The 22,785-nt window shown below is 39.2% G+C and overlaps 1 protein-coding gene across 7 annotated transcripts; it reads left to right on the plus strand.

Moving 5' to 3' along the window:
- Positions 1–59: 59 nt before the first annotated feature.
- ATP5F1C (ATP synthase F1 subunit gamma) lies at positions 60–22,057 on the plus strand (the record flags this gene model as incomplete). Of its 7 annotated transcripts, none has more annotated exons than XM_081110305.1 (10): positions 60–204; positions 8,682–8,716; positions 9,456–9,587; positions 13,110–13,314; positions 14,300–14,443; positions 16,059–16,123; positions 17,311–17,466; positions 17,938–18,034; positions 20,806–20,842; positions 21,901–22,057. In XM_081110305.1, exons 1-9 carry the CDS (start codon positions 149–151, stop codon positions 20,810–20,812), a joined length of 897 nt encoding a protein of 298 aa, XP_080966431.1. In that variant the 5' UTR covers positions 60–148. The 7 variants fall into 7 exon arrangements, with proteins under 7 accessions (XP_080966431.1, XP_080966433.1, XP_080966432.1 ...); XM_081110302.1 differs by having other exon boundaries at positions 130–219; XM_081110308.1 differs by lacking the exon at positions 60–204 and adding an exon at positions 449–588.
- Between the last annotated feature and the right edge of the window lie 728 nt (positions 22,058–22,785).

The raw sequence follows: 22,785 nt of genomic DNA on the forward strand, positions 1-22,785 counted from the left end.
CTGGGCCCTAAAGCTCGCGAGGTTTACCTCGGTTTGGCGTCAGGAAGCGAGACTGGAGCAGGAAGTGGGGCGGGAGGGGGCGTGGGGAAGCTCCTGCACATGCGCGGGGAGGCCCGTCTGACCGACCTTCACCAGGGCCAGTACCACCATGTTTTCTCGGGCGGGCGTCGTGGGGGTCTCGGCCTGGGCCGTGCAGCCGCAATGGTATGGCAGCTTGCGGTAGGAACGGGAGGGTTGCAAGGGTTGGAAGGACTCAATAAGGGGGAAGCGGGTGGAGGCGTGTGGGACGGAACAGGGGTCGCAGGCCGGCCGGGCCCCCGGTCTCTGGAGGCCCCGGTCCCCGGAGGCCCTGGGTGGCCCGGGGTGCAGGAAGCGCCTCGAATCCGGGAAGGGCACGTGAAGAGGCCGGAGGGACCGCAAGGTTACGCCACGTCTCCTGAGGCGGAGCGGGGCGGGGGGAGGGCCACGAGGAGTTGTCATCTGGGACCTCGGGACTGAGACCTTGGGCCGAGTTCATTTCAGGGCGGTCTTGTGTTCATTCCACTAACACAAGTGCTTGCGCTCGGAGCCCCTGCTCTGTGCCAGGCCGTGAGTATCGTGCAGGCTTGACCTGGGCCCACAGAGTGAGGGGGAAGGGAGGATCCGAGACAAGGTCTAGGGAAGGTTAAGTTGTGCTTTCCGTCCTTGACGCCTTTTGAAACTTCGCGGGGTTGGACAGAGTTTGCATGGCCAGTGTAGAGCGGAGTGACCCTTCAGGAGCTGTTCGATTCAGCCAGAACGTTTATTGAGCACCGACCTTGCAGCGGGCGCTTTCCTGGGCACCGGGCAATCAAATGAGTGCCCTGCGTGGGCCGGGGGTAGTTTGGGTGCAAAAGGGACCTCAAAAACCTGTCTGTGGGCGAGGAAGAGAAAGACACCTTACAGTATCTCGAAACCATTATGCTGAAGCAGTAACCCCGCAAGGTCATGAAATTGTCCCAAGGTCCTGAGAGGAGGAGGAGTTTGGATTAAGTAACTGTCTTGCAATTTTTAAGGATTTTAAACATTGGTTTCCAAAAACAATTGCGTAGTAAAAGACCTAGGGATAGGCACATAAACGTTGGCTTGTGGTGGGACCATATAATAGGACGAAATATCTATGTTAGAGTCGGAAAATTTCAGACAGTGCTAAGGAGATCTTAGTTATTGTCTGTGAAGCAATTCCCTGGGTTTACAGTAAGGGGGAATTCTAAGGCGCTATAGCACTAAACTAGATTTTGGTATCCTTGTTTATGTGAAGGGACTATAAAGCATTAATTGAAATAGGTATGTTTTCCATTAAGAAAAGAATTTAAAACAATAGGGTAAGGAAGTAATTTAATATGCTGTGAAATGCCTACAGGGGAGCAATGGGCAGTGGCAGCTCATCCCGGGCTAACTCCCTGAACCTGTCTCCAAAGCACCCCTTTTTTCTGACTTCCCAGTGAGCTAAAGCAGCCCAGCCTAGACTCTCCTGTTGCTTCTTCTATGCCCTTTCTTGTTTCATTGTCCTAAATATGTTTTTGCTATGGTCAATGAATTCTTCCTTGCTTTTCTACAATAAATAAATAACTGTAGAAATAACTAAAAAACCTATAAGACAATTTGAAGATCTTTTAATAAAGAATTATTTTAAATGAAAGCTCTCAGTCTGAGACAACTAATTTAGGGACCTAAATTGGAACCTCAATCATCAAATAAAGGTTATAGTCCTGACCTTAATCCCCTTGGAATGATGGTTTTAAATTGGTAGGTTATAAATATTCATCAAACATTGGTGTTCCACGTGGAAAGCATATTTTACCCTCTTCACATTTTCCATCATTCTGGGGGCCTGATGTCTTTCCTACCTATTCTGCCCTTTTCTTTCCCATTCATTATAATTGCCTTGTAAATTCAGAAATGAAAACCATCTTAATGTTTCATACTCCACAGAAGTAATTTGAGGGGCAGAAAAATACCTTTGCTTGAACCATGAAGGGGCATTTCCTTGGTTCTGTTTTGGTTATTGAAAATTTTTAAATGTGGATTTGTTACAGTTTTTGCTTCAGGGAAGTTTGCATTCTAACATTAAACATGAGGCTTAATTAAAATCATGATGAAATTATTTTAATTGTTTAGGGAATCAGCAAGTACCCTAAACTTCAGAAATTAACTTTTTTTTTTTTAAAGTAGCATTTAAGAAAATGGAAATAAGAAATTTGTGGAAAAGTCCCCACTTTTTCCATCTCAAATTAGGGGAAAATACATCTCTATTTCCCACCTAGTGTTCCACATTCTCTAAAATGGAACTATTTTATAACTAGAGGCCTGATGTGGGGGCGGGCCGGGGGTGTGACCAGCTGCCCCCCCCCCCAATTGGGGTGGCGGGGGCGCTGATTGGGGGCAGGGCCGGTTGGGGGGAGGGTCCAGTCTGGGCTCCGATCAGGCCAGTTGGCCTCCCCAGTGCATGTCATAGTGACTGGCTGTTCTGGTCTTTCTGCCGTTCTGGTCACTTGGCTTTTATATCTATAACTAGAGGCCCAATGCACGAAATGCGTGCAAGGAGCTCGGTCCCACCTTGCCTCGGCCCTCGCAGCCCCAGCTTTATTATTACAGATAATAAAAGTGGAATATGCTAATTAGACCAGACAGCCGAATGACCTTCCGGATGAAGCTGGGGCTGTGAGGGCCGAGTTCCTTGCACGAATTTTGTACATCGACCTCTAGTATATAGATAGGAGACCAGTGGCCATAAATTGAACTAATACATTGAAAGGAAAAGACATGGTATTTCAGGAAAGAAAAGGAAGATTGTCATCTTAAACTAAAAAAAGCAGAGATTTACTTGTAAATGTAAAAAATGTGAGGCAGCAGAGTGTAATATAAGATGGACTGGAGCCACACTGTTGGGGTTTGAATCCTGACTGCCACTCCCCTGGCTGTGTACAAGTGTCTCTGTTTCTCTGCCATTTTCGTAACTGTTAAATGGAGCTAATGATACTACACAATGGGTTAGTGCAGGGGTCCTCAAACTACAGCCCCCGGGCCACATGCAAATGTTTCCGTTTTGTTTTTTTACTTCAAAATAAGATATGTGCAGTGTGCATAGGAATTTGTTCATAGTTTTTTTTAAAACTATAGTCCAGCCCTCCAACGGTCTGAGGGACAGTGAACTGGCCCCCTGTTTAAAAAGTTTGAGGACCCCTGGGTTAGTGTGAGAATTTGTAAAGAGCTGAGAGCAGTGGGAGACATGCTGATGTGGACTCAGATGTATCAGTTGAAAACGAGTTTATAACTAGTTTCTATGTAACACATAATGTAAGAAGGTTTATTATACTTATCAAAGAAGACGATCATGCGCCACAGTTGGTAAAGAAGTGCGAGGGAGTCATTTTTTGTTCAAGGGGCAAGTGGACTTTCACACAGACATTCAATATTAGAATTACACATACTTAATAATTTTCCTTAATAATTAGTGTAGGGGGTGGAAGGTGAAAGGGGACCTAGTATATAGTAATGGGAGAAGATTTAACTTTGGGTGGTTAGGCACACAGTGCAATATACAAATCTTATAACATGGAAACTCACACCTGCAACCTGTATTATCATGTTAACCAGTGTCACCCCCACTAAATTTAATTGTAAAAAGGAAAAAAAATTATGAATGCTGCTTCCTTAATTTTTATATTACACAGCATTTATATGCTCCTTAAAATTCTTTGATAAATCATTCATCTAGTGACCTCTCTAACTCCCTCCACACTGCCTTCTTCAGCTTTCCTAACAATACTGTATAATCATAGTAAATAATGGTAATCCACAATATGTGTAATTTTTCCATCCACTGTATTTGATAATGTTTCTAGTTTTCCAAATAATCTAAATGTTTCTCAGGACATAATGCAGTTCTCTAGAACATACAACTGATTCAGAACTTTATATTTTCATTTGCAAATATTGTATATTCAGTAGATAGAGCAAGCTATCCCTAAAGAGAGTTCAGATCAACTCATGGTTATTCTGTACTCAAATTGTATTTAAAAGATAAAGTTGTAGCATAGATTGACATCTTTAGAACTAAATGAAGGCTAAGCATGAGAGTTCTTCAAAACAGGGAATTAGACCATGAGCACAGCACGAAGAATCACAAAAGATCCTACCTCTTCATACCTCATTTGGGATAGTATGGAAACCCAAAGAACTCTTTAAAACTCAATAACTCTTTTGAGTTTTAAAGAGTTCTGTGTTCATACAAATATGGCATGCAATTAACATTTGTTTCATATCATATTCTCTGATTAGAAACTTGTGTCAATCAAGTTGGAGTGTCTGCCTAAAACTATAATGTCCAAATGTCACTTCTTAGCCTATATAATAAAAGCCTAATATGGTAAGTGTCCGACATACCTTGTATGTTTTAGCTAAAAACTCAGACAAAGCACCTAGATTTTCTCCTGTGGTATCCTGTAGAAGTTGTTTTGTTGTTGTTAATTTTCACTGGAGGATATTTTTCCATTAATCTTTGGAGAGGGGGAGAGACAGAGAAACATCAATGTGAGAGAGAGACATCGATTGATTGCCTCCTGCACACCCCCAAACCAGCTGGGGATTGAGCCTGCAACCAAGGTACATGCCCTTGACTGAAATCGAGCCCAGGACCCTTCAGTCCACCAGCCAGTGCTCTATCACTAAGCTAAATTGGTAGGGCACCAAAACCATTTGTAGAAAAGGGTATCCTTTCTCCATATAATGACTTTTGCTCCTTTGTCAAACTTAAGTTAATGTATTTGTGTGAGTGTGGGCTCTATTCTGTTCCATTGATCTACTTGTCCATTCCTTCACCAATGCCACACTGTCTTGTTTTCTGGAATTTGATAGTAAGTCTTGAAATCTAGTAGCGTCACTTCTCTGGCTTTGTTCTTCTTCACTGAAGTGTTGGCTATTCTGGGTGTTTTGCCTTTCCATATAGACATTAAAATCAGTTTATTGATAGTCATAAAGTGACTTGCTGAGATTTTTATTGGAATTGTAATAATTTCAGATCAAGTGGGAAGAATTAACTTGTTAGCAACATTGAATTTTCCTATCTATGAATATGGAATTTCTCTCCATTTATTTGAGTCTTTGATTTCTTTCATCAGTTTTGCAGTTTTCCTCATGTATGTTTCACACACATTTTGTTAGGTTTATATATGCCTTTGTATGTTTTAACAATTGTGGTAAAATATACATAAAATTTGTCATCATAACCATTTTTTAAGTCTTCAGTTTATGGTATTGTTATTTTGTTGTTTTTTTAACTCGAAACCCTAATTGTTCATACCTGGTATAAAGAGAAGAATTGACTTTTGTATATATTAACCTTGTATCCTGTAATAATCTTACTATAATTGGTTATTAGTTCCAGAAGTTTTTTTGCTACTTCTTTGGGATATTCTACCTAGACAATCATATCACCTATGAACAAAGACAGCTTTATTTCTTCGCTTCCAGTCTATATACCTTTTATTTCATTTTCGTGTCTTATATTAGCTGGGACATCCAGTATGATGTTGAATAGGAGTGGTAAGAGAGGACGTCCTTTGTCTTGTTCCCAATCTTAGGGAGAAAATTTCTAGTTTCTCACCATTAAACCATGGGGTTCTTGGTAGATATTCTTTACTGGATAAAGGAAGTTTTTTTCTTCTATTTTTAATTTGCTAAAAGGTTTGTCATGAAAAGGTATTAAATTATGTCAAATGATTTTTCTGCATCTATTGATCATATGATTTTTCTTCTTTAACTGTTGATGTGATGGATATTACTATTTGATTTTTGAATGATGAACCAGCCTTGCATACTTAGAATAAATTCCACTTGGTCACAGTGTATAATTCATTTTAATATATTGTTGGATTCATTTTGCTAATATTTTGTTGAGAATTTTTGGATCTTTGTTCATGAGAGATATTCTCTGTCATTTTTAATGTATTTATGTGATTTCAGTATTAAGATAATGCTAACCTCATAAAATTAGGAATGTTCCCCCTGCTTCCATTCCCATTATTTTCCTTTGGAAAACATGGCATCAACTACTATATTTACTGATAGTTACAAATTTATATCACAAATCTCAAAATCTAAAACCTACTGGAGCCCTGGCTGGTTTGGCTCAGTGGATAGAGCATCGGCCTGTGGACTGAAGGATCCCAGGTTCGATACTGGTCAAGGGCACATGCCCAGGTTGTGGGCTCCGTCCCCAGTTGGGGGCATGCACAAGGCAGCCAATCAATGATTCTCTCTCATCATTGATGTTTCTCTCTCTCTCTCTCTCCCTCTCCCTTCCTCTCTGAAATCAATAAAAATATATATATATATATATTATAAAAAAAATAAAAAAACCCACTGGACAGTTCCACCTGGTTCCATGGTCTTTTAACTATATCATATTCAAAAATCATTTTCTCCAGGGAGATCACCTGCACCCACTTGATCTATCTTGGTTAATGATAACACCATCCAGTGAGGTCATTAAATTAGAAAACTCTGGGTCATTCTTATTGTTTTCCTTTTCACTCTTTTTTTAAAAAAAATACATTTTACTAGTGGCCTGGTGCACGAAATTCGTTCACATTAAAAGGGAATTAACTAGAGGAAATATTTTAATATTGCTATTTGCCCTTTCTCTATAATAGAAGTCTCAGAGATGAAAGGAAATTAGTAAAATGTGTATGAAAACCCCCACCTGTCAGAGTCTGGGGCGCGCCACAGAACCCAGAGTCAAATCCCCGCCCACCTGCACGTGCCTCGAAATCGGGCGAGACCCAGACCTAGCCGGCCCCACCCGTCAAGCCCCACAGGGCAGGGGGCGCAGCCTCAGGTCCCCCAGCCCTGGCGCAAGGGTGTGACGACCATTTGCATATTAGCTCTTTGTTATATAGGATAGGATTGATTTTGGAGAGGAAGGTAGAGCGAGAGAGAGAGAAACATCAGTGATGAGAGAGAATCATCGATCAGCTGTCTCCTGCATGCCCCACAGGGGATCGAGCCTGCAACCTGGGCATATTCCCTGACCAGGAATCAAACCCTGACCTCCTGGTTCATAGTCCAATGCTCAACCACTGAGCCACGCTGAGCTCCTTTTGACTCTCAAGAATTTGATCTCAAACTTCATCTTGTTGGCTTTGCTAACATCTTAGTACAGGTTCTTGCTTTTGTTTGGAAGTTGCAGCAGTCCCTATATAGTTTCCATGTCATCAGTATTCCAACATTATGTTGGGCTTTTCACTGCCATCCAAGATACTTCACTGAAAAACTAAACTGATTTGTTGGCTTATGGATATTCATTTTCTTATTCCCTATAAAATAATATTTAAACTTATTAAACCAACCCATGTCTCCAACTTCAAAACGATTTCCCGTTCCTAGGACTATCCTCCTTAGTCCTTTTCTATGCACAAATTTACTGAATCTTCAAGTCTTCCATGGACCTTTCTGGGCCAACACAAGTACTTTGTATGGATTTAAGGCTGGAAGATAATTTATATTTGGTAATATGTTGCCTCCCTCCATAGGGCAGGGATCCTTTCATATTTATCGTTCACTAACATTACATTTAAGTCATTTTGACTTTTATGCATTATACTTTAAAGATTATAGAAAATTTTCCATGTAAATTTTATGTAAATCTAAATTTTCATGAATCTTGTTTATGAGATAATGGTATCCTTCTTGTGATCAGAGACCATATCCTGAAGAACAGTAGCTATTTAGTAAATGTTTATTGAATTGAATTGGAAAAGTTAAGAATTAGTTGGAATAAAACTTTCACACATTTTGTTATGTTAGAACAGGGGTGGGCAAACTTTTTGACTCGAGGGCCACAATGGGTGCTTAAACTGGACCGGAGGGCCGGAACAAAAGCATGGATGGAGTGTTTGTGTGAACTAATATAAATTCAAAGTAAACATCATTACATAAAAGGGTACGGTCTTTTTTTTTTTTTTTTTTTTTTTTTAGTTCTATTCATTTCAAACATGCCGGATTCGGCCCGCGGGCCATAGTTTGCCCACGGCTGTGTTAGAATGTATAAGTGTTATTGAAAAGATTTTGGTGAACTGAAGAAGTCAATGAATGCTTTTTATAAAATATATTTTTATTTATTTTCAGAGAGGAAGGGAGAGGGAGAGAGAGATAAAAACATCAATAATGAGAGGGAATCATTGATCTGGTGCCTCCTGCACACCCCTACTGGGGATCAAGCCACAGCCTAGGCATGTTCTCCAACCTGGAACCGAACCATGATCTCCTGCTTCATAGAATGAGGCTCAACCATGGTGCCACACTGCTGGGCAAGGAATGCTATTTTTAGAGGTGGTTGACCTAGAAAGTTGGGTAACCTAACAAAGGAAAGAACTTTTTTGGCGAAACAACATAGGCAAAGACATGAAGGTGGGAGAGCATGTCTGAATGCCAATGTGAGTTCAGTGAAAGGTTTGTGTTAGTTAAATAAAATCAGGCCTTTGATACAGGATTAGGTATCAGTTTTGAGAGATTTAAAAATTAACATATATATTTAGAGTCCTATATTTAAGTAATTCTTTATGGGGTATTCTTTAAATAAACATATTAACTTTGAAAGTTTTTATTATGTAATGGAGCTATTTCTCAAACTAAAATATTTTTAAAACTTTTCTTCTCAGGATCCAAGTTCGAAATATGGCAACTTTGAAAGACAGTAAGTACTTTATCTCAGTATGTGAATCAAGAAAAACTAAATTTTGGCAATTAATGCTTTCAAAGATATGCTACCTTTTTAAGCCCATTATATATTATGTCAAAATTGACAAAATAAATCTATGTCATATGTGTGGGGCATTGAACTTGTTTTAGACACTCAAACACTGAGGTGACACATGGTTGTTGGAGTCTATTGTCTGAAGAATGATAATGTTATAATTGAGAAAAAGTATACTATTTGTAGATATATAAAAAATGTTATGGAACATGTAGTTAAAGGCCATTTTCAATACCATTTAATATTTTCAGTGTTTAACTTACTGATCTCTTATGTTGTCAGCTAAATTTGACCTTTTATTAGTACTCATTTTAACATTAACCCTCGTTTAGCATCATGCTGTTAATTAACGGTGTAAATGGGGGCTTACAGTTTAGAAAAATTCACAAATGAAATTATAACTATTTTATCTTAAAACATTGCACACCAGTAGTTTTATTGCTGGCATTACCCAGTGGCCAGATAAGTTTCTAGTAAATGAGTACAAAAAACGTTTTACAAAGTATCATACTTTAAAAGGATATTATCTTGTAAGTATATATAATAAATAACTTCAAAATGCAATGGGTTTTTAATTTTAAGGTGTGCCTTTAGTGTTTATGTAAAACATGTAATATGAAAACACAAGAATGCTTGTGTTCCACTTGCAATGTATTAACACAATACTTTTATTTTTCAGTTACCAGGCGACTGAAGTCAATCAAAAACATCCAGAAAATTACCAAGTCTATGAAAATGGTAGCAGCAGCAAAATATGCCCGAGCTGAGAGGGAGCTGAAACCAGCTCGAGTGTATGGAACAGGATCTTTGGGTAAGAGAAGAATGTAATTCAAAAACTATGAAGAACTATCTATATATACATATATATAGATATATAGATATATATATATGAAAGGGAAATATGCAAAGTGTCCCCTGGAAAGTTTGACTGGGAGACCAGGAGTTCTGTCGCTTGCTATGATGTGCACTGACCACCAGGGGGTGGCGTGGAACGAAGGAAGGCCCTGGCCGGCAGCCGAAAGGCGCCAATGGGCCTTGATCGCCGGCCAGGCCTAGGGATCCTACTTTTTCACTAATTTTGTGCACTGGGCCTCTAGTTAAACATGAAGGTAACTACTAATGACTTACTTGGTGTCAGTGGGCCTATTCTGACTATTTTACATGTACTCATTTTTCACAGCAGCCCTATTGGGGTAGGAACTGTTTGAGCCTCTGCTTTGCTGATGAGAAAAACTGAAGCACAGTGACATCAAGTAACTTGCCTGAGATTGCATACCTATTATGTTAATTTCTTAAAGATTCTGAAAAGTTTCCTAGATTATTAAATATACCATTGAAAGAACTTAGGTATATAGTGCATCAAATTCCAATGCTTGAGTTCACCCTATTCAGTTGTGATGTGATATTTTAGAAGTGCAGGGTGGGGAGGTGGTACTCTACAGTGGAGAGTTGGCCAAGTAGTCATGGACATGGTTCATGAATACATGAGTGCAATGTTTAAACATCAACTGTAAAGAAAACAAAATTTGTTTATTTCCAAATTAGAGAAGATAGAGGGTGTCCAACAAAATGTCTACTCACACTTCGAATAAAGTCAGTGTTTATTAAGGTACATTTTATTTTCAAAACTGAGCTTTTAGCTATTAAAGTGTATATACATTTTTTGATATACTCTGTATATCAATAGGTCTATGTATTAGATGTAAATTGTCCTGTGCAGTAGTTTTCTTGTGCTCTTCCATATTTTTTAAACATGCATTTATACTGCTAAAGAAATTTTTACATAAGGAAATTATAGAGCACTAGGCATCAGTGGAAATTGCTCCTTACTTTACATACCATACTTGTTTCACCTAGAGTTGCTAGGTTAGGTTTCAGCAATACCTATCAGCTCCAGCCATTTGCTTTCATGTCTCCTTCCCTCCTTAGCACAATACTAAGCATCTAGTTGGTGGCTCGGTAAATGTTCGTTGGTTAAATTACTCTCTAGCTATTTATATGAAAAAGAAAAGTCACTTTACTATTTATTTTTCTTGCTGATATGAACATCCTATCTAATAAAGTGGTAATATGCAAATTGACCATCACTCCAACACATAAGATGGCTGCCCCCATGTGGTCAAAGATGGCCACCCCCATGTGGACACAAGATGGTCTGCAGGGGATGGCAGTTGTGGGCTATCAGGCCAACAGGGGAGGGCAGTTAGGAGCAACCAGGCCTGCAGGGGAGGGCAGTTGGGGGTGACCCAGGCCTGCAGGGGAGGGCAGTTAGCGGTGACCAGGCCTTCGGGGAAGGACATTTGCGGGGGGGGGGGGGGGGGGGAGGACCCAGGCCTGCAGGGGAGGGAAGTTGGGGGAAACCAGGCTGGCAGGGGAGGGCAGTTGGGGGCAACCAGGCCTGCAGGGGAGGGCAGTTAGGGGTGACCACGCCGGCAGGGGAGGGCAGTTAGGGGCAATTGGGCCAGCAAGGGAGCAGTTAGGCGTTGATCAGGCTGGCAGGGGAGTGGTTCGGGGGCGATCAGGCTGGCAGGCAGAAGCTGTTATGGGTAATCAGGCAGGCAGGTGAGCAGTTGGGAACCAGCAGTCCTGGATTGTGAGAGGGATCCCAGATTGGAGAAGGTGCAGGTTAAGCTGAGGGACATCCCCCACCCCCACCCCCCACCAATTTTGTGCACCGGGCCTCTAGTGTATATTAAATTTGTTACCCTCCAAATGTCTATAACCACAAAATTATCTAATAAAGAAGAAATTGGCTTAGATATCTGATTGAGTATTGTAGAAAAATACTAAAAATCCAAGTTAAGGCTGCCATTCATCCTAAAGTCCTTCAACTAAAGAAAAATAACAAACAACCCCCCAAAATAACCTAACTGGTAAATATTAAATAGCTAATTATTTTAAATATTTAAAAATATAAAGTAGGTATTTTACACTATACAATATTAAAAAGAGACTTAAAAGAAATATTCTCTCCACTCTCCTGAACTTTGGAGTTGAGTACTCACTGCTTTTTTTTATTTATTTTATTAATTTGAGAAAGAGAGAGAAACATTGATTTGTTACACTTACATATGCATTCCTTGGTTGATTTGTGGGGCTTTTTTAGTATTTTTTAAAATTGATTTCGGAGAGGAAGGGAGAGGGAGAGAGAGAGATATAAATATCAATGATGAGAGAGAATCACTGATCGACCTCCTGCACACCACCTACTGGGGATCAAACTCAAAACCCGGGCATGTGCCCTGATGGGAAATGGAATCATGAACCGTAACCTTCTGGTTCATAGGTCCACCTAAACCACAGAGCCACCTAGCCAGTCCATTGGTTGATTCTTGTATGTGCCCTGACTAGGACAGCGCTCTAACCAGCTGACCTACCTGGCCAGGGCACTTCTCTTTGCTTTTTGTGGAGTGTCTCAGGTATTGAAATTTGAAAATCAATACTGAAAAAGATAGTAGTAACAAGAATTTTTTGAAATGGGTAAATGTGTCAGCCATAAAGTTGCACCTTGTAATTACAGTGAGCACCAGCTGTGGAAATCCATCCTCCATTTGCATCCAGCCATGCTTTCAATGGCCTGCTCCTAGCCAGCACCTGAGCACAGACTGGATACAGGCAGGCATGTTCTTGGGAGACTTGAGGTTCCCAGCAGCCTTGTTAAGCTTCCCTTAAATTGCATTGGGAGGTTGCCACCCAACCTTTCTTCCCAAGGCTCAGACCTGCATCATGCATGGTATGATGACTCTTCTGACTTCCTGTTTTCTCTCATAGGCATATCTCCTAGTAAAGTCCATGTATACTTCATCCCACTGAATCCTCTCTTGGTCTCTGCTTCTTGGAAAATTAGACCAACAAAGTGAGGTTGTTAAAAGTAATCCCGAAAATGAAGTGACAATATTACTTTAACATCAGCAGTTTTTATAAGAGCTTGATATGCAGCTTATATAAGCAGCTTAGTAAATATTTGCCTTTTTTGGTTGTATACTGAGGATTTGCATTATTTAGAAGTCTGATAACTAAATAAGTTGTTACCTCTGTAATTCTAGTCACTTTGTACCAGAGATTTCTTTTAGTCAGTATTTAAGATAAAGTGGCCATTAATGCACCCTTAGGAACCTTTGTCATACTGTATAGAGATTTAAACCTTTGTGGTTTTCATCTTGATTATAAATGGAATAAATACACAGGCTGTTTTGGTTATATTAATCAAATACCACCTAAATTTAAATTCATCATTTTTAAAACAGCCAGCTCTTTTGTAAATTTGGGATTATTGTATTTAGTATGAATTACATATATAAATTCTTGGGTTTTTTTGTCGTTTGTTTTTAAGCTCTGTATGAAAAGGCTGATATTAAGGTGCCTGAAGACAAGAAGAAACACCTCCTTATCGGTGTGTCCTCAGATAGAGGGCTTTGTGGTGCTATCCATTCCTCGGTTGCTAAACAGATGAAAAATGAGGTGGCTACGCTCACAGCAGCCGGGAAAGAAGTTAAGATTGTTGGAGTTGGTGATAAACTTAGGGGTATACTTCATAGGTAATTTAAATATACATTATTTATCTTTAAAAAGGAGCGTGCATGAGTAAATGGAAATTTCTCTGCTAGTTTTTGTACTCAGGCTTATGTTTTGTTTTTATTTTTTCCAGCATATGTTAGAATACATAGACTTCCCTCCTTTTCTACTTGTGTTTAGCTTTTTTATCCAAACCATAAATGGAATGCAATGGGAATATCAAAAGCTGTTGACCTTTTTATTTCTTTTTTTTTTTTTAATATATTTCATTGTGGTTTTTTTACAGAGAGGAAGGGAGAGGGACAGAGAGTTAGAAAAAACAATGAGAGAGAAACATTGATCAGCTGCCCTCCTGCACACTCCTCACCGGGGATGTGCCCGCAACCAAGGTACATGCCCTTGACTGGAATTGAACCTGGGATCCTTGAGTCCGCAGGCCGATGCTCTATCCACTGAGCCAAACTGGTTAGGGCGCTGTTGACCTTTTTAAACATCAGGACTGAATCTAAGGAGCTATCACAGTCTGGAAATGTCAGACTGAATAATAGTTAATTAGGATTGGAAGGAGAAAAACAGGTGTAGAGCATTGGTCAGCAAACTCATTAGTCAACAAAGCCAAATATTAACAGTACAATGATTGAAATTTCTTTTGAGAGCCCAATTTTTTAAACTTAATAGGTAGGTACATTGTTATTAACTTAATTAGGATACTCCTAAAGCTTAGGAAGAGCCACACTCAAGGGGCCAAAAAGCCGCATGCGGCTCGCGAGGCGCAGTTTGCTGACCACGGGTGTAGAGCAATAAAACAAGAAAGGCCTGATTATTAGTCTCTTTGTAGATGCTGAGAGAAAGGAATAATCATGATAGTGTATGGGACAACGTGATTCAGTGAATACCCCCAGACCCTCCAAAAATCTGATCCGTAGGGATTTCTTCTTTTTTCCCTATGTTCTTTTAGAAGAATAATTCCATTAAAATATCTTATGTGCTCTCTTGATTTTCTTGTAGGACTCATTCTGACCAGTTTCTGGTGACATTCAAAGAAGTGGGAAGAAAACCCCCTACTTTTGGAGATGCATCAGTCATTGCCCTGGAACTACTAAATTCTGGATATGATTTTGATGAAGGATCTATCATCTTTAATCGATTCAGGCAAGAAATCAAAGCTTATTTATGAAATTTTAGAAATCAAGGTTATTTATGTTAATATTTTAAAATTAGTGGCCTGGTGCACAAAATTCATACACGGGGGTTGGGTGGGGTTCCCTCAGCCCAGCCTGCACCCACTCCAAATGGGGACCCCTTGGAAGATGTCCAACCAGTGGTCGGACATCCCTCTCGCAATCTGGGACCGCTGGCTCCTAACCGCTCACCTGCCTGCCTACCTGATTGCCCCTAACTGCCTCTGCCTGCCTGCCTGATTGCCCCTAACTGCCCTCCCTTGCTGGCCTGATCTTGCCCCCAACTGCCTTCCCCTGCCGGCCTGATCTCGCCCCCTACAGTCCTCCTCTGCCTGCCTGATCTTGCCTCTAACTGCCCTCCCCTGCCGGCCTGCTTGCACCCAACTGCCCTACTTTGCTGGCCTGATCTCGCCCCCAGCAGCCCTCCCCTGCTGGCCTGATCGCCCCTAACGGCCTCTGCCTTGGACCCCACCACCATGGCTTTGTCTGGAAGGAAGTTGGACGTCCAGAAGATGGCCGGTTGACCCTGTCTAATTAGCATATTACCCTTTTAGTAGTATAAATAGATTATATAGGATAGGATTGCTTAAATGGGGGGTTGGGGGGGTTGGGGAGCCTTTTTCATCAGGAGGAGATGCTCTTGGCAGACAAAAATACTGTCTATATCCAGAATGATAGCCAGCCATATGCACTATACTGCCAAATCGGTCATTAAAAAATTGAACCACTTTCTTACACCTTACACCAAACAGCTGTTGCCCTTAAAACCCCTCCTCAGCCCCCACCTTAGGTTCTGCCTTCGCAGTTCACCCAGATTAGGTTATGGTCGGTTTGTGTGCCAGTCAGTATCAAAAGCTCTGCCTCCTAGGAAGCCATTGGTTCCTCTCACTTCACCCAGATTTGGTTCTGATTGGTCATTTTCTATGCCAGTCAGCGTCTCCAGGCCTATCAGTGGACCTGATCAGAGTGGCAGGGCTGATCAGCTGCCCCAGCGGAGGCCCGAGAGAAAGAGGCGCAGCTGCTGGCCAGGGCCCAAGAGAAAGAGAGAGGCAAGGGCTGATCAGCAGCTGTCACAGAGGCTACGGATCAGACCCTGCTTCTCCCTCCAGGCCTCTCTTCAGGCCTGATCCGCAGCCTCCTCAGCAGTCAAGTGTTGGATTGCAGCACCCGCAGCGTGGCAGTTAGTGCTAGGTTCCCACAACAACCCAGGACTGGCTTCCAGTCGTTTGAGCCTTCGGTCGTTCTGGATGTTATGGACCCTGGGTTTTGTTTTTTAAAATATATTTTTTTGATTTTTTACCGAGAGGAAGGGAGAGGGAGAGAGAAAGAGAAAGAGAGCTAGAAACATTGATAAGAGAGAAACATCGATCAGCTGCCTCCTGCACAACTCCCTACTGGGGATGTGCCCGCAACCAAGGTACATGCCCTTGACCGGAATCGAACCTTTGACCGTTCTGTCGCAGGCCGACGTTCTATCCACTGAGCCTAACCAGTTAGGGCCCCTAGGTTTTTATATATTAGGATAAGTAAATATTTAACAGTTTAAAAGTTATTTTGAAATTTACATTTGTTTTTGTCCTTTTTAGGTCTGTCATCTCGTACAAGACAGAAGAAAAACCCATCTTTTCTCTTAATACCATTGCAACTGCTGGTAAGTAGTTTTCGTATGACAAGTATTTTACCACATAAAAGGAGAGATTTGTTCATTTAGGAAAATAGTATCTGTCAGAATGGCCTGTTTCAGCAGTAGCAAAATGATGTTGGGTTGTTTCTATCACCATCTATTAATGGGTTCCATGATGCATTAATCCGTGCATTGACAACTCTTACTCCGTTCCTTCATTAATTCAACAAATGGCTATTGAGGGCAGTCATTTGATATGTTTTCTGTCCTCAGGGCATAGAAATTGGCTTTGCAGTCTATGTATGCAAACTATCAAACTCCAGTACAATATGAAAGTCTAGAATAGAGATTTGAACAGTGTTCACAACTTATATTGTCCCAGTAAATTCTCATTTTATTGTTTGAATAAAGTCTCCACTGTTCAATGGAGCATTGTAGAAACAATATTCTGGAACTGTTCTTATTTTCCTAAGGCATTTTCACCTTTTGTGTATCATGTTTCATCTATTCTAAGATGTACACTTTTTTGCATTTTAATATTTCTGAAATTGGGATGCTTCTCCCAGTCAGTGGCATGTCAGTTTTAATTGGCTATGCTGTTTTCTTAATGGTTTCTTAATGGTTACATCAAATATGGGTTATAATCTGTAATATCTTAAGTTTGATAAAACAGCACTATTTTACCACTTCCCCCTAATGGATGAATTTTGAAGTGTGCTGCTAAATTTCTGCAACATGATTACTAAAATTTCTATAAGCCTCTTATTTCTCCCACTGTTCCATATTCTTGGAAACATTTGCCTGGTCTAATTTTCCTTACTGACACTCGCTGATTTCTCCAATAATCACAAGGTTGAATTGAGATTTTTGTATTATATAGTTTCTGTTCTTAATTTCTTTATTGGAAAAGAAAAAAAAAAAACCCAAATCATTTATTGTGTGCTGGCTTTGTGCACAGTCAGATGCTATCATAACAACTTCATGACCATGAAATGTAGTAAAATTTTTTTAAAATATGCAGTGCTTTGTTTACACACTTTGCTGAAAATCTTCAGTGTGGAAATAGATGAAACTATTAGAACTGAGTATTTTGACCTGTCCTACACTTATTTCCTCTCTGTAATTATAGAGGATTTTTATAATAGTAAACTACTGTGATTAAATTAGTCTTTGTGCTGTATTGCTTCAGAGATATTGATCACTTGTTTTAACAGAGAGCATGAGTATCTATGATGACATTGATGCTGACGTGCTGCAGAATTATCAGGAATACACTCTGGCCAACATCATCTACTATTCTCTGAAGGAGTCTACCACGAGTGAGCAAAGTGCCAGGATGACGGCCATGGACAATGCAAGCAAGAATGCTTGTAAGCACACAGTAGTTTTCTGAGAAAATTTTGCTGCAGAGTAGCATGAAGACCCTAATATCAAAAACATGACCATTCTTTAAATAAATCAGGAAACAAGAGAGCTAGGACCTAGTCCTGGGCTCTACTACTGGTTTTGTGAAGTTTTTGACCAAATATTTATCTCTTTCTCATCTGAAAAGATAGAATACTCTTTGCCTTGAAGGAAGTATATCTTACTTGGTAGGCATTAAGTTTGCAAATACTTGGAAAAGGGATCCCATGAAAGATTTAAAAACACCTTGAAATTTTGGGGGGGCCAATTTTGGTCCAGACCCACCCCTCCCCCCAAAAAAACAAAAACCAAAAACCAAAAAACCCTCCCAAAATCTTATGGATAAATTAAACAACATATATCTATGAATAAATTAATGCAGTTATTCCTTTCTAGTTTTTAGATTTTGTTGTCTAATCTTTTTGTTTTGCGTGTAGCTGAAATGATTGACAAATTGACTTTGACCTTCAACCGCACCCGCCAAGCTGTCATCACAAAGGAGTTGATTGAAATCATCTCTGGTGCTGCAGCTCTGTAAGTACTTGTAGATTGCCTTCAGAGAGTTTTTGTTCTCATATTTGTATATCTGCTAGCTTAAAGTTTTCTGGTTTGGTTTGGCTGTTAAAGATGAAATGACCCATTGCTTAATCTTGTATCCTTATTTGTGAAAATGGAATCTCTAGTTTATTCTGATTGTTTTAGACTTAGTTTTTTCTTTTAGAAATCAACATATTGCTAACTTTCACTTTCTAAATAAAGCATTAGGAATAAGGATGTGGACAATTTAGTATCATTTATAAAATTTGTCTTTGGAACTTAAAACATTACAAACCAAGCTTTCTGAATTACAGAACTGGTTTTGGGTTTGGTTTTACGTATAAATCATTGGATGGTAGTAGGGTTTGGGACTTTTCAAATTATTAAGATTTCTGTATCAATACCATAAAATAGTATACCACTTTCCTTGAGAAAATATTAATGTGAAACCAGGGTTAAGATAATGGGAATTCTATTCAAAACATTATCAAATTGCACCCTCACTATATGGAAAGTACAGTTGTTAAAAGATGTGATCCTTCTTTTCAAGGCATTTATTTTCTAATAGGATAAAAATATGCAGATAATTGTGATGAAGGATAAAATGTGTAATAAGTTGTCCTTGAATTATTCTTTATCCCTTCCTACTAATTGGTCAGCAAGTTCTCTAAATTTTACTTTCTAAATAGCCCATGACTCTTTCCCCTGTATGCCCACTTAATGCAGATTCTTATGATTTCTCTCCTGAATTGAAAAGAAATTTTTTTTGAGAGCCTCTTCAGTACCAGCCCCTATGCTAGGCACTGAGGATGTAGTAGTGTTTGCCATTAAAGAGCTCACCGTCTTAACAGGGAAGACAGATATTATATTTGAAATTGCAGTAGAATGGAAGTTAGCAAACAGGTCTAGTGCTAAGAATGGTTTTCATATTTTTAAAGGATTATAAAAAGAGACTGTGACCCACAAAGCCTAAAATATTTACTGTTTAGCCCCTTATAGAAAAGATTTGACAAAGTAGTATGACGAAGTTAATAGAGCCATTCTCGCAGTGTCATCCTACAGAAACAGCTTAGTTTGATAAGTGTGAACCTGTAGTTTCTGGACACCAACACTCTCTTAGTCTAGTCTCTTACCACTACCATTTCTCACTTTCCTGGAACTTTAGCCACATCGATGTACTTGTAGTTCTGCAAACATATCATGCTCTTTTACCTTTACAGTGGCATGCGCCTTTGCCTCAAGTGCCACTCTTTTCTTCCCCTTGCCCGTTTGGTTCTTCATCTGACGGAGTCCTGTTTATCCTTCCTAACTGAGCTGGGGGAATCCTTTCCTCCAGGGAACTCTCTTGCATAGTTTGGGTGCGGTACCCTTCTTCAGCATCTTGTGCTTCCCTTTATCATTATTAGGAATTACCTTTTTATTTGTGTGCTCTTGTGGCTTGGGAAGGACTATCTTACTTACTTTTGTAGCCCCATCACCTGGCATGTACTTCCTCAATAAATGGTGGTTGAGTGAATGATTGACATGCCATAAGTATATTAAGAACTGGAAGTTCAGAAGAGGGAGAAATAACGTTTTGTTGAGTACGTGAAAACATTTAGGAATTGAGGAAATGTTCATCACTAAGGTGAAATTTAAATTGGTCTTTAAGTATTGTCTCAAGGCTAGAAACTGCGCAGAATGCCAGAGACACAAGTAAAACTAATTGAGACCATTAGTTGGATCCATCAGCTTTGCTATCTTAAGACTCACCTATCACTCAGCCTGCTCACTAATGTTCTATTACCATCGTAGATTACAGTGCAATAATGAGTGGCCCTGCTACTTACTGTCTTGATAAACTTGGTTAAGATACTCTCTGCAACTCAATTTTGTCATCTAGAACATGGGGACTAATCCAAGGATTAAATAATTTTATTACTCATTGTCCTCCTTGTTATATGTCTTAGCTAATGTTAAGTTGATTGCTTCTTGAATGGCAAATTTGGGAAGCCCTGGAAGAAAGACTGCATTCTGAAGATGCAGGGGGCTGTGAGAGCTAGAGAACCAAGGTTCTTTTTTTGCTCTTGAAAAAGGAAAACCAGGAATAAAGTGGGAGATTGTAACTTCTACCGAATTGTGGATTAGGGTCTTTCTGGATTAGAAATGTGGTAAACCTGACTACACAGTAGCAAATCAAGGAAAATGAGGAGGAGATTGGGACATAAAACAGATTTTAAAAAAGAATTCTAAAAACTGGAAGTTACTAAATTTTCGCTTTCTAGAGGTTGCCCACATCTTTATAAAAAGTTAGCTCTGTGGTCTCAGGGTTGAATTGTTTATGGATTTGCATGCTTTCTAACCTATTGGTTATTCTAGTTGAAGACTTTAATATTTAACACAAACACTTATAGCTCTGTAGTACTAAAATATAAAGCATGAATAAACCACAGTATTTGAGGTGTCAAGTATTAGTTGTCAGCCTAAAATTTATAATATATTGCATTTTATTTTTTATAGAAAAATTGTGATTTTAATTATACTTTCACAGTCTTGCCTACTTGCATGAATATGGTTTTATTGCTTATAACCAGATTGAGATCTATAACATTTTTATAGTAATCATTGACTCTGTTTTAAAGGAATATTTTGGTAAGTATGTGATATCCTCAAGGTAGCAAATGAGGAAATAGACATTTTTAGTTGGCAAGTGTACATGATTAACTAGCATGGACTGCTTGTTGACCAGCTTGTTTGTGTTTGTCTTTTTTTTCTAATATAATAACCAGGGATTAATGAAAATCAAGTTTCGTCCTCAGACAAGAGGTAAAGTGGTAATATTTCACACATTCTCCCCATACCCTTTCAGAAAAGAAACCAAGGCAGTTAGAACTGAAGGTAATTTAGCAACGGTGACACTGTTGAGGTTTAGGTTGCTAGGCCTGTTTACTGTAGCAGCCAACTTATGGAAGCATATGTATAATGCTGGGGGGCTTTTTCCTAGCTTTGTTAAGTAAACTTTAAGGAAAGAGAATTAGCATTATTTTGAGATATTAAATATAGATTGATGAAGAGTGGTGGTTCTCAAACTTTATGATCTCAGGACCCCTAAATGTCTGACAACAAAAATATAGCAAGATTCCCATCTATTTCTGTATTCATTCCATTTGGATATCACACACTGGAAAACCCTACCATGTACTCGTGAGAATGAAACTAAAACAGGCAAATAACATTATGAAAATGGTCTTGCCCTCATGAACCCCATGAAAGGGCCCCCAGACCAAAATTTGAGAACCAAATTTTGTAGAGGAACATTTTATTATGTAAAAATTCTTTAAATCTTTTGGTAGGTTGGTATTATAACACTTATTAAATGATGACATGGGTTAATAGAAACTACAAAGAACCAAAAACTTAAAATGCAAGCAACATAAAATTTCAACTAAAACCAAAAATTATCTAACGTATTCATTCATAAGTTAACTAAAAAACAAAAAAAAAACAAAACGACAAGACACCTGATATAATAAAATACTGCAAAACAATTGGCAATTTATAGTTATCAAAATTGTAGATTTTGTATCTTTTCAATCAAGAAATTCTTTTTGAATGTTACATAACATACATATAAAACAAGATAGAAAAATAACATAACCTTGTAACAGTGGCTGTGCATACATTGTCCTACATGTTTCTCATAGGCAGTAGGTTGGTTATGGAACATACATAGCATGAAACTACTAAGCTAATAAAGAATAGACAAAAACACATGTCATTTGAACAGTAACATACAAGTGACAGTCCCTGTATTATCTTTTGATACCATTATTTTTTCCAAAAATATTGCTTGGTTTTTATTTGTTCTGTACTTTGTTTTTCAGGTAAAGAAGGAAAATTCGGCCAGCTGATTTTGTTTTTAGCTTACTGCTGTCCTGGTCAGAAGAAATTATTGGTCTATTGTTTAAATTACTAAGACAGCAAGATATTTGTAAATTATCTTACAATAAACAACTTACAATAAAGTTCGATTTCACTGTCTTTACTTAGTATATAAGAATAATATAGTTTTCAAAATGACATGTTAAAATATTTAAAACTTAATATGCTATTAAATTTTTTTGAAAATTGTAAAGGCTTTCTGAAACAATCTTAAAACATCTGGCCTCTCTGGGGTCAGGGTGGAAGGAAGAGGCCACAGACCACACCTCAGCCCGGCTTCCATCCTTTTGCACTGTCAAAGAGCAGCCAACACAATGAAGTCAAAATGTGATTGCAGTCATCCGCTGTCTCTCATATATGGGATATAGAATTCTAGGCATACATTTAGCCTAATAAATTTTTAAATATATTTTGTAAGCACTGAGAAACGTTCCCATATGATATTAATTCCATAGTCACATTTAGATAACCATTAAGATTGGATGGCACCCTCGCTGGTTTGGCTCAGATGATAAGAGCATTGACCTGTAGACTGAAGGGTCCTGGGTTTGATTCCAGTCAAGGGCACATGCCCAGGTTGCAGGCTTAATCTCCAATAGGGGGCAGCCGATCAATGATTCTCTCTCATCATTAATGTTTCTATCTCTCCCTCTCCCTTCCTCTCTGAAATCAATAATACATATTAAAAAAAAAAAGATTGGATGCCTAGCTGATTACATGCAGTGAGATGGCCATGCCAGAATCTCCAGGTTTCCCCCCCTATTTGTTTAAAATAGGGAACTTAGTGTGTGATTATTTTCTTACAACAGTAATATATAGAGTGGTTG

Source organism: Myotis nattereri, assembly GCF_964212035.1.
Source record: "Myotis nattereri genome assembly, chromosome: 1".
In the NCBI taxonomy this organism is placed as follows: Eukaryota; Metazoa; Chordata; class Mammalia; order Chiroptera; family Vespertilionidae; genus Myotis; species Myotis nattereri.